We start from the raw sequence: 14495 nt of genomic DNA on the forward strand, positions 1-14495 counted from the left end.
TACAATCATTCACCTGACCTGTAGTATACCTGCAGAGAACTACAATCATTCACCTGTAACATACCTGGAGATAACTACAATCATTAACCTGTAACATACCTGGAGATAACTACAATCATACCTGGAGAGAACTACAATCATTCACCTGTAACATACCTGGAGAGAACTACAATCATCCACCTGACCTGAACACAGTAACTCCCTTACTGTAGCATATACAGGTGAACACAGTAATTCCCTGTAGTATATACAGGTGAACACAGTAACTCCCTGTAGTATATACAGGTGAACACAGTAACTCCCTTACTGTAGTATATACAGGTGAACACAGTAACTCCCTTACTGTAGTATATACAGGTGAACACAGTAACTCCCTTACTGTAGTATATACAGGTGAACACAGTAACTCCCTTACTGTAGTATATACAGGTGAACACAGTAACTCCCTTACTGTAGTATATACAGGTGAACACAGTAACTCCCTTACTGTGGTATATACAGGTGAACACAGTAACTCCCTTACTGTAGTATATACAGGTGAACACAGTAACTCCCTTACTGTAGTATATACAGGTGAACACAGTAACTCCCTTACTGTAGTATATACAGGTGAACACAGTAACTCCCTTACTGTAGTATATACAGGTGAACACAGTAACTCCCTTACTGTAGTATATACAGGTGAACACAGTAACTCCCTTACTGTAGTATATACAGGTGAACACAGTAACTCCCTTACTGTAGTATATACAGGTGAACACAGTAACTCCCTTACTGTGGTATATACAGGTGAACACAGTAACTCCCTTACTGTAGTATATACAGGTGAACACAGTAACTCCCTTACTGTAGTATATACAGGTGAACACAGTAACTCCCTTACTGTAGTATATACAGGTGAACACAGTAACTCCCTTACTGTAGTATATACAGGTGAACACAGTAACTCCCTTACTGTAGTATATACAGGTAAACACAGTAACTCCCTTACTGTAGTATATACAGGTGAACACAGTAACTCCCTGTAGTATATACAGGTGAACACAGTAACTCCCTTACTGTAGTATATACAGGTGAACACAGTAACTCCCTTACTGTAGTATATACAGGTAAACACAGTAACTCCCTGTAGTATATACAGGTGAACACAGTAACTCCCTGTAGTATATACAGGTGAACACAGTAACTCCCTGTAGTATATACAGGTGAACACAGTAACTCCCTTACTGTAGTATATACAGGTGAACACAGTAACTCCCTGTAGTATATACAGGTGAACACAGTAACTCCCTTACTGTAGTATATACAGGTGAACACAGTAACTCCCTGTAGTATATACAGGTGAACACAGTAACTCCCTGTAGTATATACAGGTGAACACAGTAACTCCCTGTAGTATATACAGGTGAACACAGTAACTCCCTTACTGTAGTATATACAGGTGAACACAGTAACTCCCTTACTGTAGTATATACAGGTGAACACAGTAACTCCCTTACTGTAGTATATACAGGTGAACACAGTAACTCCCTGTAGTATATACAGGTGAACACAGTAACTCCCTGTAGTATATACAGGTGAACACAGTAACTCCCTGTAGTATATACAGGTGAACACAGTAACTCACCTGTAGTATATACAGGTGAACACAGTAACTCCCTGTAGTATATACAGGTAAACACAGTAACTCCCTGTAGTATATACAGGTGAACACAGTAACTCCCTGTAGTATATACAGGTGAACACAGTAACTCCCTGTAGTATATACAGGTGAACACAGTAACTCCCTGTAGTATATACAGGTGAACACAGTAACTCCCTTACTGTAGCATATACAGGTGAACACAGTAACTCCCTGTAGTATATACAGGTGAACACAGTAACTCACCTGTATGTCCCAAAGCCATGCATCTTCCCATCTCTCCAGTGGCCCTGGTAACAATCACTCTTGTTGAGGATCTTGTTTGGCATTATACAGTCTCCATAGCTACAGGCACAAGAGACAAAAACACAGTGGTTACAACATCTGCATGTTGACCATGCCTCTCACACTGCCTGGTTTAACCACTGTGAACTCTGAACTCTGCATTAATCGGGCTAACACTGACCCGTCCTCCAGTCCTTGTTTAAAGGTCCCCGTGAACTTTCTTCCATCTGGCCATTTCATGATCCCTCTGTTCCAAAAAGAAGAAGACAATCTGTCAGCACAAACAAAACAAAAAAAGTGTACTTTGGCCTTATTATACAATAGTGCAGAATTGTATGTTAAGGATAGACCTACTAGAAAGTGTAAATAATCTAGCTAATACAAACGACTGGTCTTAGAACACCTTCAGTTCCCTGTTTTCTGTAAAGTGTTCTGTAAAGTTATCTGTAAAGTTCTCTGTAAAGTGTTCTGTAAAGTGTTCTGTAAAGTACTCTGTAAAGTTCTCTGTAAAGTTCTCTGTAAAGTGTTCTGTAAAGTGTTCTGTAAAGTTCTCTGTAAAGTGTTCTGTAAAGTGTTCTGTAAAGTGTTCTGTAAAGTTCTATGTAAAGTGTTCTGTAAAGTGTTCTGTAAAGTGTTCTGTAAAGTTCTCTGTAAAGTGTTCTGTAAAGTGTTCTGTAAAGTTCTCTGTAAAGTGTTCTGTAAAGTGTTCTGTAAAGTGTTCTGTAAAGTGTTCTGTAAAGTGTTCTGTAAAGTTCTCTGTAAAGTGCTCTGTAAAGTTATCTGTAAAGTTCTCTGTAAAGTTATCTGTAAAGTTTTCTGTAAACCCGTCCCTTCTTTAGACTCACTTGCCGTGGGGTTTGCCAGACAGCCAGCGGCCTGAGTAGGAGGCATCCTTCAGACGTAGGTCTTTGTAGAAGATGTAGGAGGCGGTACGAGAGACAGCGGGGACCCCAGGACCGCTCCCCTCTCCGGTCAACACCGCCTCCACGGCCTGGTTGATAGCCCTCAGCCACTTAGCCTAGAGGGAAACAGTGGGAAACAGTGGGATAACACATCAACCTTAAGAGTCAAAGACAGCTGTGGTTAGTCTGATGTGGATATCCTGGGAGAGTTGGGATTATGAGGTGTGTCAACTAGACTGAGAGCTGTACCTTCTCCTGAGGTGAGGATGCTATCAGAGTTGGGATTATGAGGTGTGTCAACCAGACACTAGACTGAGAGCTGTACCTTCTCCTGAGGAGAGGATGCTATCAGAGTTAGGATTACGAGGTGTGTCAACCAGACACTACACTGAGAGCTGTACCTTCTCCTGAGGAGAGGATGCTATCAGAGTTGGGATTATGAGGTGTGTCAACCAGACACTAGACTGAGAGCTGTACCTTCTCCTGAGGAGAGGATGCTTTCAGAGTTGGGATTATGAGGTGTGTCAACCAGACACTAGACTGAGAGCTGTACCTTCTCCTGAGGAGAGGATGCTATCAGAGTTGGGATTATGAGGTGTGTCAACCAGACACTACACTGAGAGCTGTACCTTCTCCTGAGGAGAGGATGCTATCAGAGTTGGGATTATGAGGTGTGTCAACAAGACACTACACTGAGAGCTGTACCTTCTCCTGAGCTGAGGATGCTATCAGAGTTGGGATTATGAGGTGTGTCAACCAGACAGAGCTGTACCTTCTCCTGAGGAGAGGATGCTATCAGAGTTGGGATTATGAGGTGTGTCAACCAGACACTACACTGAGAGCTGTACCTTCTCCTGAGGAGAGGATGCTATCAGAGTTGGGATTATGAGGTGTGTCAACCAGACACTACACTGAGAGCTGTACCTTCTCCTGAGGAGAGGATGCTATCAGAGTTGGGTGTATGAGGTGTGTCAACCAGACACTAGACTGAGAGCTGTACCTTCTCCTGAGGAGAGGATGCTATCAGAGTTGGGATTATGAGGTGTGTCAACCAGACACTAGACTGAGAGCTGTACCTTCTCCTGAGGAGAGGATGCTATCAGAGTTGGGATTATGAGGTGTGTCAACCAGACACTAGACTGAGAGCTGTACCTTCTCCTGAGGAGAGGATGCTATCAGAGTTGGGATTATGAGGTGTGTCAACCAGACACTAGACTGAGAGCTGTACCTTCTCCTGAGGAGAGGATGCTATCAGAGTTGGGATTATGAGGTGTGTCAACCAGACACTACACTGAGAGCTGTACCTTCTCCTGAGGAGAGGATGCTATCAGAGTTGGGATTATGAGGTGTGTCAACCAGACACTAGACTGAGAGCTGTACCTTCTCCTGAGGAGAGGATGCTATCAGAGTTGGGATTATGAGGTGTGTCAACCAGACACTAGACTGAGAGCTGTACCTTCTCCTGAGCTGAGGATGCTATCAGAGTGAAGCTCTCCTCTGGAGTTGTCACCTTAATTCCATACCTGGGGGCAGAAGAAGACAACATTAAATAGAACAGTAGGAGATTTAAAAACAAGCTTTCTAGGGGTGTTGGTCGGATTCGCGTTTATCGTCAAAGGAATGAGCATTTCACCGAGGCCTGTACTCTGGAGCGGGATCGATTTGGAGGTGGAGGGTCCGTCATGGTCTGGGGCGCTGTGTCACAGCATCATCGGACTGAGCCTGTTGTCATTGCAGGCAATCTCAACGCTGTGCGTTACAGGGAAGACATCCTCCTCCCTCATGTGGTACCCTTCCTGCAGGCTCATCCTGACATGACCCTCCAGCATGACAATGCCACCAGCCATACTGCTCGTTCTGTGCGTGATTTCTTGCATGTCAGGAATGTCAGTGTTCTGCCACGGCCAGTGACGAGCCTGGATCTCAATCCCATTGAGCACGTCTGGGACCTGTTGGATCGGAGGGTGAGGGCTAGGGCCATTCCCGCCAGAAATGTCCGGGAACTTGCAGGTGCCTTGGTGGAACAGTGGGGTAACATCTCACAGCAAGAACCGGCAAATCTGGTGCAGTCCATGAGGAGGAGATGCACTGCAGTACTTAATGCAGCTGGTGGCCACACCAGATACTGACTGTTAGTTTAGATTTTGACCCCCCCCCCCCCCTTTTGTTCAGGTTCACATTAAATTTCTGTTAGTCACATGTCTGTGGAACTTGTTCAGTTTATGTCTCAGTTGTTGAATCTTGTTATGTTCAGACAAATATTTACACATGTTAAGTTTGCTGAATATAAACTCAGTTGACAGTGAAAGGACGTTAATTTTTTAGCTGAGTTTACATTAGTTATTGATTAGTCTGGTGTTACCAGACCTCAACCCCATACTCTCCCTAGAACAGGCTAGTCAGTTATTGGTTGACAGAAGGATAGCAGGTAGACTAAACTTACAGGTTTCTGCTGGCAGTGATTGGTTCCACCCAGAGAGTAGCCAGGGAGTAGACATGATGAGATGAGAACTGAAGGGAGACAGAACAGTGATGTCAGTGATTGGTTCCACCCAGAGAGTAGCCAGGGAGTAGACATGATGAGATGAGAACTGAAGGGAGACAGAACAGTGATGTCAGTGATTGGTTCCACCCAGAGAGTGGCCAGGGAGTAGACATGATGAGATGAGAACTGAAGGGAGACAGAACAGTGATGTCAGTGATGGGTTCCACCCAGAGAGTAGCCAGGGAGTAGACATGATGAGATGAGAACTGAAGGGAGAGAGAACAGTGATGTCAGTGATGGGTTCCACCCAGAGAGTGGCCAGGGAGTAGACATGATGAGATGAGAACTGAAGGGAGACAGAACAGTGATGTCAGTGATTGGTTCCACCCAGAGAGTGGCCAGGGAGTAGACATGATGAGATGAGAACTGAAGGGAGACAGAACAGTGATGTCAGTGATTGGTTCCACCCAGAGAGTAGCCAGGGAGTAGACATGATGAGATGAGAACTGAAGGGAGACAGAACAGTGATGTCAGTGATGGGTTCCACCCAGAGAGTGGCCAGGGAGTAGACATGATGAGATGAGAACTGAAGGGAGACAGAACAGTGATGTCAGTGATTGGTTCCACCCAGAGAGTGGCCAGGGAGTAGACATGATGAGATGAGAACTGAAGGGAGACAGAACAGTGATGTCAGTGATTGGTTCCACCCAGAGAGTGGCCAGGGAGTAGACATGATGAGATGAGAACTGAAGGGAGACAGAACAGTGATGTCAGTGATGGGTTCCACCCAGAGAGTAGCCAGGGAGTAGACATGATGAGATGAGAACTGAAGGGAGAGAGAACAGTGATGTCAGTGATGGGTTCCACCCAGAGAGTGGCCAGGGAGTAGACATGATGAGATGAGAACTGAAGGGAGACAGAACAGTGATGTCAGTGATTGGTTCCACCCAGAGAGTGGCCAGGGAGTAGACATGATGAGATGAGAACTGAAGGGAGACAGAACAGTGATGTCAGTGATTGGTTCCACCCAGAGAGTGGCCAGGGAGTAGACATGATGAGATGAGAACTGAAGGGAGACAGAACAGTGATGTCAGTGATTGGTTCCACCCAGAGAGTGGCCAGGGAGTAGACATGATGAGATGAGAACTGAAGGGAGACAGAACAGTGATGTCAGTGATGGGTTCCACCCAGAGAGTGGCCAGGGAGTAGACATGATGAGATGAGAACTGAAGGGAGACAGAACAGTGATGTCAGTGATTGGTTCCACCCAGAGAGTAGCCAGGGAGTATACATGATGAGATGAGAACTGAAGGGAGACAGAACAGTGATGTCAGTGATTGGTTCCACCCAGAGAGTGGCCAGGGAGTAGACATGATGAGATGAGAACTGAAGGGAGACAGAACAGTGATGTCAGTGATTGGTTCCACCCAGAGAGTGGCCAGGGAGTAGACATGATGAGATGAGAACTGAAGGGAGACAGAACAGTGATGTCAGTGATGGGTTCCACCCAGAGAGTGGCCAGGGAGTAGACATGATGAGATGAGAACTGAAGGGAGACAGAACAGTGATGTCAGTGATTGGTTCCACCCAGAGAGTAGCCAGGGAGTAGACATGATGAGATGAGAACTGAAGGGAGAGAGAACAGTGATGTCAGTGATGGGTTCCACCCAGAGAGTGGCCAGGGAGTAGACATGATGAGATGAAAACTGAAGGGAGACAGAACAGTGATGTCAGTGATTGGTTCCACCCAGAGAGTGGCCAGGGAGTAGACATGATGAGATGAGAACTGAAGGGAGACAGAACAGTGATGTCAGTGATTGGTTCCACCCAGAGAGTGGCCAGGGAGTAGACATGATGAGATGAGAACTGAAGGGAGACAGAACAGTGATGTCAGTGATTGGTTCCACCCAGAGAGTAGCCAGGGAGTAGACATGATGAGATGAGAACTGAAGGGAGAGAGAACAGTGATGTCAGTGATTGGTTCCACCCAGAGAGTAGCCAGGGAGTAGACATGATGAGATGAGAACTGAAGGGAGACAGAACAGTGATGTCAGTGATTGGTTCCACCCAGAGAGTGGCCAGGGAGTAGACATGATGAGATGAGAACTGAAGGGAGACAGAACAGTGATGTCAGTGATTGGTTCCACCCAGAGAGTAGCCAGGGAGTATACATGATGAGATGAGAACTGAAGGGAGACAGAACAGTGATGTCAGTGATTGGTTCCACCCAGAGAGTGGCCAGGGAGTAGACATGATGAGATGAGAACTGAAGGGAGACAGAACAGTGATGTCAGTGATTGGTTCCACCCAGAGAGTGGCCAGGGAGTAGACATGATGAAATGAGAACTGAAGGGAGACAGAACAGTGATGTCAGTGATTGGTTCCACCCAGAGAGTGGCCAGGGAGTAGACATGATGAGATGAGAACTGAAGGGAGACAGAACAGTGATGTCAGTGATTGGTTCCACCCAGAGAGTGGCCAGGGAGTAGACATGATGAGATGAGAACTGAAGGGAGACAGAACAGTGATGTCAGCGATTGGTTCCACCCAGAGAGTAGCCAGGGAGTAGACATGATGAGATGAGAACTGAAGGGAGACAGAACAGTGATGTCAGTGATTGGTTCCACCCAGAGAGTGGCCAGGGAGTAGACATGATGAGATGAGAACTGAAGGGAGACAGAACAGTGATGTCAGTGATTGGTTCCACCCAGAGAGTGGCCAGGGAGTAGACATGATGAGATGAGAACTGAAGGGAGACAGAACAGTGATGTCAGTGATTGGTTCCACCCAGAGAGTAGCCAGGGAGTAGACATGATGAGATGAGAACTGAAGGGAGACAAAACAGTGATGTCAGTGATTGGTTCCACCCAGAGAGTGGCCAGGGAGTAGACATGATGAGATGAGAACTGAAGGGAGACAGAACAGTGATGTCAGTGATTGGTTCCACCCAGAGAGTGGCCAGGGAGTAGACATGATGAGATGAGAACTGAAGGGAGACAGAACAGTGATGTCAGTGATTGGTTCCACCCAGAGAGTGGCCAGGGAGTAGACATGATGAAATGAGAACTGAAGGGAGACAGAACAGTGATGTCAGTGATTGGTTCCACCCAGAGAGTGGCCAGGGAGTAGACATGATGAAATGAGAACTGAAGGGAGACAGAACAGTGATGTCAGTGATTGGTTCCACCCAGAGAGTGGCCAGGGAGTAGACATGATGAGATGAGAACTGAAGGGAGACAGAACAGTGATGTCAGTGATTGGTTCCACCCAGAGAGTGGCCAGGGAGTAGACATGATGAGATGAGAACTGAAGGGAGACAGAACAGTGATGTCAGCGATTGGTTCCACCCAGAGAGTAGCCAGGGAGTAGACATGATGAGATGAGAACTGAAGGGAGACAGAACAGTGATGTCAGTGATTGGTTCCACCCAGAGAGTGGCCAGGGAGTAGACATGATGAGATGAGAACTGAAGGGAGACAGAACAGTGATGTCAGTGATTGGTTCCACCCAGAGAGTGGCCAGGGAGTAGACATGATGAGATGAGAACTGAAGGGAGACAGAACAGTGATGTCAGTGATTGGTTCCACCCAGAGAGTAGCCAGGGAGTAGACATGATGAGATGAGAACTGAAGGGAGACAGAACAGTGATGTCAGTGATGGGTTCCACCCAGAGAGTGGCCAGGGAGTAGACATGATGAGATGAGAACAGTGATGTCAGTGATTGGTTCCACCCAGAGAGTAGCCAGGGAGTAGACATGATGAGATGAGAACTGAAGGGAGACAGAACAGTGATGTCAGTGATTGGTTCCACCCAGAGAGTGGCCAGGGAGTAGACATGATGAGATGAGAACTGAAGGGAGACAGAACAGTGATGTCAGTGATTGGTTCCACCCAGAGAGTGGCCAGGGAGTAGACATGATGAGATGAGAACTGAAGGGAGACAGAACAGTGATGTCAGTGATTGGTTCCACCCAGAGAGTGGCCAGGGAGTAGACATGATGAGATGAGAACTGAAGGGAGACAGAACAGTGATGTCAGTGATTGGTTCCACCCAGAGAGTGGCCAGGGAGTAGACATGATGAGATGAGAACTGAAGGGAGACAGAACAGTGATGTCAGTTATTGGTTCCACCCAGAGAGTGGCTAGGGAGTAGACATGATGAGATGAGAACAGTGATGTCAGTGATTGGTTCCACCCAGAGAGTAGCCAGGGAGTAGACATGATGAGATGAGAACTGAAGGGAGACAGAACAGTGATGTCAGTGATTGGTTCCACCCAGAGAGTGGCCAGGGAGTAGACATGATGAGATGAGAACTGAAGGGAGACAGAACAGTGATGTCAGTGATTGGTTCCACCCAGAGAGTAGCCAGGGAGTAGACATGATGAGATGAGAACTGAAGGGAGACAGAACAGTGATGTCAGTGATGGGTTCCACCCAGAGAGTGGCCAGGGAGTAGACATGATGAGATGAGAACAGTGATGTCAGTGATTGGTTCCACCCAGAGAGTAGCCAGGGAGTAGACATGATGAGATGAGAACTGAAGGGAGACAGAACAGTGATGTCAGTGATTGGTTCCACCCAGAGAGTGGCCAGGGAGTAGACATGATGAGATGAGAACTGAAGGGAGACAGAACAGTGATGTCAGTGATTGGTTCCACCCAGAGAGTGGCCAGGGAGTAGACATGATGAGATGAGAACTGAAGGGAGACAGAACAGTGATGTCAGTGATTGGTTCCACCCAGAGAGTGGCCAGGGAGTAGACATGATGAGATGAGAACTGAAGGGAGACAGAACAGTGATGTCAGTTATTGGTTCCACCCAGAGAGTGGCTAGGGAGTAGACATGATGAGATGAGAACAGTGATGTCAGTGATTGGTTCCACCCAGAGAGTAGCCAGGGAGTAGACATGATGAGATGAGAACTGAAGGGAGACAGAACAGTGATGTCAGTGATTGGTTCCACCCAGAGAGTGGCCAGGGAGTAGACATGATGAGATGAGAACTGAAGGGAGACAGAACAGTGATGTCAGTGATTGGTTCCACCCAGAGAGTAGCCAGGGAGTAGACATGATGAGATGAGAACTGAAGGGAGACAGAACAGTGATGTCAGTGATTGGTTCCACCCAGAGAGTAGCCAGGGAGTAGACATGATGAGATGAGAACTGAAGGGAGACAGAACAGTGATGTCAGTGATTGGTTCCACCCAGAGAGTGGCCAGGGAGTAGACATGATGAGATGAGAACTGAAGGGAGACAGAACAGTGATGTCAGTGATTGGTTCCACCCAGAGAGTGGCCAGGGAGTAGACATGATGAGATGAGAACTGAAGGGAGAGAGAACAGTGATGTCAGTGATTGGTTCCACCCAGAGAGTGGCCAGGGAGTAGACATGATGAGATGAGAACTGAAGGGAGACAGAACAGTGATGTCAATGATTGGTTCCACCCAGAGAGTGGCCAGGGAGTAGACATGATGAGATGAGAACTGAAGGGAGACAGAACAGTGATGTCAGTGATGGGTTCCACCCAGAGAGTGGCCAGGGAGTAGACATGATGAGATGAGAACAGTGATGTCAGTGATTGGTTCCACCCAGAGAGTAGCCAGGGAGTAGACATGATGAGATGAGAACTGAAGGGAGACAGAACAGTGATGTCAGTGATGGGTTCCACCCAGAGAGTGGCCAGGGAGTAGACATGATGAGATGAGAACTGAAGAGAGACAGAACAGTGATGGCAGTGATGGGTTCCACCCAGAGAGTGGCCAGGGAGTAGACATGATGAGATGAGAACTGAAGGGAGACAGAACAGTGATGTCAGTGATTGGTTCCACCCAGAGAGTGGCCAGGGAGTAGACATGATGAGATGAGAACTGAAGGGAGACAGAACAGTGATGTCAGTGATTGGTTCCACCCAGAGAGTGGCCAGGGAGTAGACATGATGAGATGAGAACTGAAGGGAGACAGAACAGTGATGTCAGTGATTGGTTCCACCCAGAGAGTGGCCAGGGAGTAGACATGATGAGATGAGAACTGAAGGGAGACAGAACAGTGATGTCAGTGATTGGTTCCACCCAGAGAGTGGCCAGGGAGTAGACATGATGAGATGAGAACTGAAGGGAGACAGAACAGTGATGTCAGTGATTGGTTCCACCCAGAGAGTGGCCAGGGAGTAGACATGATGAGATGAGAACTGAAGGGAGACAGAACAGTGATGTCAGTGATTGGTTCCACCCAGAGAGTGGCCAGGGAGTAGACATGATGAGATGAGAACTGAAGGGAGAGAGAACAGTGATGTCAGTGATTGGTTCCACCCAGAGAGTGGCCAGGGAGTAGACATGATGAGATGAGAACTGAAGGGAGACAGAACAGTGATGTCAGTGATTGGTTCCACCCAAAGAGTGGCCAGGGAGTAGACATGATGAGATGAGAACTGAAGGGAGACAGAACAGTGCTGTCAGTGATGGGTTCCACCCAGAGAGTGGCCAGGGAGTAGACATGATGAGATGAGAACAGTGATGTCAGTGATTGGTTCCACCCAGAGAGTAGCCAGGGAGTAGACATGATGAGATGAGAACTGAAGAGAGACAGAACAGTGATGTCAGTGATGGGTTCCACCCAGAGAGTGGCCAGGGAGTAGACATGATGAGATGAGAACTGAAGGGAGACAGAACAGTGATGTCAGTGATTGGTTCCACCCAGAGAGTGGCCAGGGAGTAGACATGATGAGATGAGAATTGAAGGGAGACAGAACAGTGATGTCAGTGATTGGTTCCACCCAGAGAGTAGCCAGGGAGTAGACATGATGAGATGAGAACTGAAGGGAGACAGAACAGTGATGTCAGTGATTGGTTCCACCCAGAGAGTGGCCAGGGAGTAGACATGATGAGATGAGAACTGAAGGGAGACAGAACAGTGATGTCAGTGATTGGTTCCACCCAGAGAGTAGCCAGGGAGTAGACATGATGAGATGAGAACTGAAGGGAGACAGAACAGTGATGTCAGTGATTGGTTCCACCCAGAGAGTGGTCAGGGAGTAGACATGATGAGATGAGAACTGAAGGGAGACAGAACAGTGATGTCAGTGATTGGTTCCACCCAGAGAGTAGCCAGGGAGTAGACATGATGAGATGAGAACTGAAGGGAGACAAAACAGTGATGTCAGTGATTGGAACCACCCAGAGAGTAGCCAGGGAGTAGACATGATGAGATGAGAACTGAAGGGAGACAGAACAGTGATGTCAGTGATTGGTTCCACCCAGAGAGTGGCCAGGGAGTAGACATGATGAGATGAGAACTGAAGGGAGACAGAACAGTGATGTCAGTGATTGGTTCCACCCAGAGAGTGGCCAGGGAGTAGACATGATGAGATGAGAACTGAAGGGAGACAGAACAGTGATGTCAGTGATTGGTTCCACCCAGAGAGTGGCCAGGGAGTAGACATGATGAGATGAGAACTGAAGGGAGACAGAACAGTGATGTCAGTGATTGGTTCCACCCAGAGAGTAGCCAGGGAGTAGACATGATGAGATGAGAACTGAAGGGAGACAAAACAGTGATGTCAGTGATTGGAACCACCCAGAGAGTGGCCAGGGAGTAGACATGATGAGATGAGAACTGAAGGGAGACAGAACAGTGATGTCAGTGATGGGTTCCACCCAGAGAGTGGCCAGGGAGTAGACATGATGAGATGAGAACAGTGATGACAGTGATTGGAACCACCCAGAGAGTGGCCAGGGAGTAGACATGATGAGATGAGAACTGAAGGGAGACAGAACAGTGATGTCAGTGATTGGTTCCACCCAGAGAGTAGCCAGGGAGTAGACATGATGAGATGAGAACTGAAGGGAGACAGAACAGTGATGTCAGTGATGGGTTCCACCCAGAGAGTGGCCAGGGAGTAGACATGATGAGATGAGAACTGAAGGGAGACAGAACAGTGATGTCAGTGATTGGTTCCACCCAGAGAGTAGCCAGGGAGTAGACATGATGAGATGAGAACTGAAGGGAGACAGAACAGTGATGTCAGTGATGGGTTCCACCCAGAGAGTGGCCAGGGAGTAGACATGATGAGATGAGAACTGAAGGGAGACAGAACAGTGATGTCAGTGATGGGTTCCACCCAGAGAGTGGCCAGGGAGTAGACATGATGAGATGAGAACTGAAGGGAGACAGAACAGTGATGTCAGTGATTGGTTCCACCCAGAGAGTGGCCAGGGAGTAGACATGATGAGATGAGAACTGAAGGGAGACAGAACAGTGATGTCAGTGATTGGTTCCACCCAGAGAGTGGCCAGGGAGTAGACATGATGAGATGAGAACTGAAGGGAGACAGAACAGTGATGTCAGTGATTGGTTCCACCCAGAGAGTGGCCAGGGAGTAGACATGATGAGATGAGAACTGAAGGGAGACAGAACAGTGATGTCAGTGATTGGTTCCACCCAGAGAGTGGCCAGGGAGTAGACATGATGAGATGAGAACTGAAGGGAGACAGAACAGTGATGTCAGTGATTGGTTCCACCCAGAGAGTGGCCAGGGAGTAGACATGATGAGATGAGAACTGAAGGGAGACAGAACAGTGATGTCAGTTATTGGTTCCACCCAGAGAGTGGCTAGGGAGTAGACATGATGAGATGAGAACAGTGATGTCAGTGATTGGTTCCACCCAGAGAGTAGCCAGGGAGTAGACATGATGAGATGAGAACTGAAGGGAGACAGAACAGTGATGTCAGTGATTGGTTCCACCCAGAGAGTGGCCAGGGAGTAGACATGATGAGATGAGAACTGAAGGGAGACAGAACAGTGATGTCAGTGATTGGTTCCACCCAGAGAGTAGCCAGGGAGTAGACATGATGAGATGAGAACTGAAGGGAGACAGAACAGTGATGTCAGTGATGGGTTCCACCCAGAGAGTGGCCAGGGAGTAGACATGATGAGATGAGAACAGTGATGTCAGTGATTGGTTCCACCCAGAGAGTAGCCAGGGAGTAGACATGATGAGATGAGAACTGAAGGGAGACAGAACAGTGATGTCAGTGATTGGTTCCACCCAGAGAGTGGCCAGGGAGTAGACATGATGAGATGAGAACTGAAGGGAGACAGAACAGTGATGTCAGTGATTGGTTCCACCCAGAGAGTGGCCAGGGAGTAGACATGATGAGATGAGAACTGAAGGGAGACAGAACAG

At 47.6% G+C, this 14495-nt stretch overlaps 1 protein-coding gene across 2 annotated transcripts in view; it reads right to left on the reverse strand.

Annotated features, from left to right (window-relative positions):
• Positions 1-14495, reverse strand: part of LOC139380995 (alsin Rho guanine nucleotide exchange factor ALS2 a) — a 107623-nt gene that overhangs the window by 29649 nt on the left and 63479 nt on the right. For both annotated transcript variants that reach the window (XM_071124218.1, XM_071124220.1), the window contains exons 17-21: positions 5273-5340; positions 4286-4352; positions 2773-2945; positions 2109-2174; positions 1889-1987 (exon numbers count right to left, since the gene is read on the reverse strand). In XM_071124218.1, the coding sequence (XP_070980319.1) occupies positions 1889-1987; positions 2109-2174; positions 2773-2945; positions 4286-4352; positions 5273-5340 (473 nt within the window). The remainder of the gene's footprint in view (positions 1-1888; positions 1988-2108; positions 2175-2772; positions 2946-4285; positions 4353-5272; positions 5341-14495) is intronic.

This window comes from Oncorhynchus clarkii, chromosome 22 (genome assembly GCF_045791955.1).
Source record: "Oncorhynchus clarkii lewisi isolate Uvic-CL-2024 chromosome 22, UVic_Ocla_1.0, whole genome shotgun sequence".
NCBI classification, from domain to species: Eukaryota; Metazoa; Chordata; class Actinopteri; order Salmoniformes; family Salmonidae; genus Oncorhynchus; species Oncorhynchus clarkii.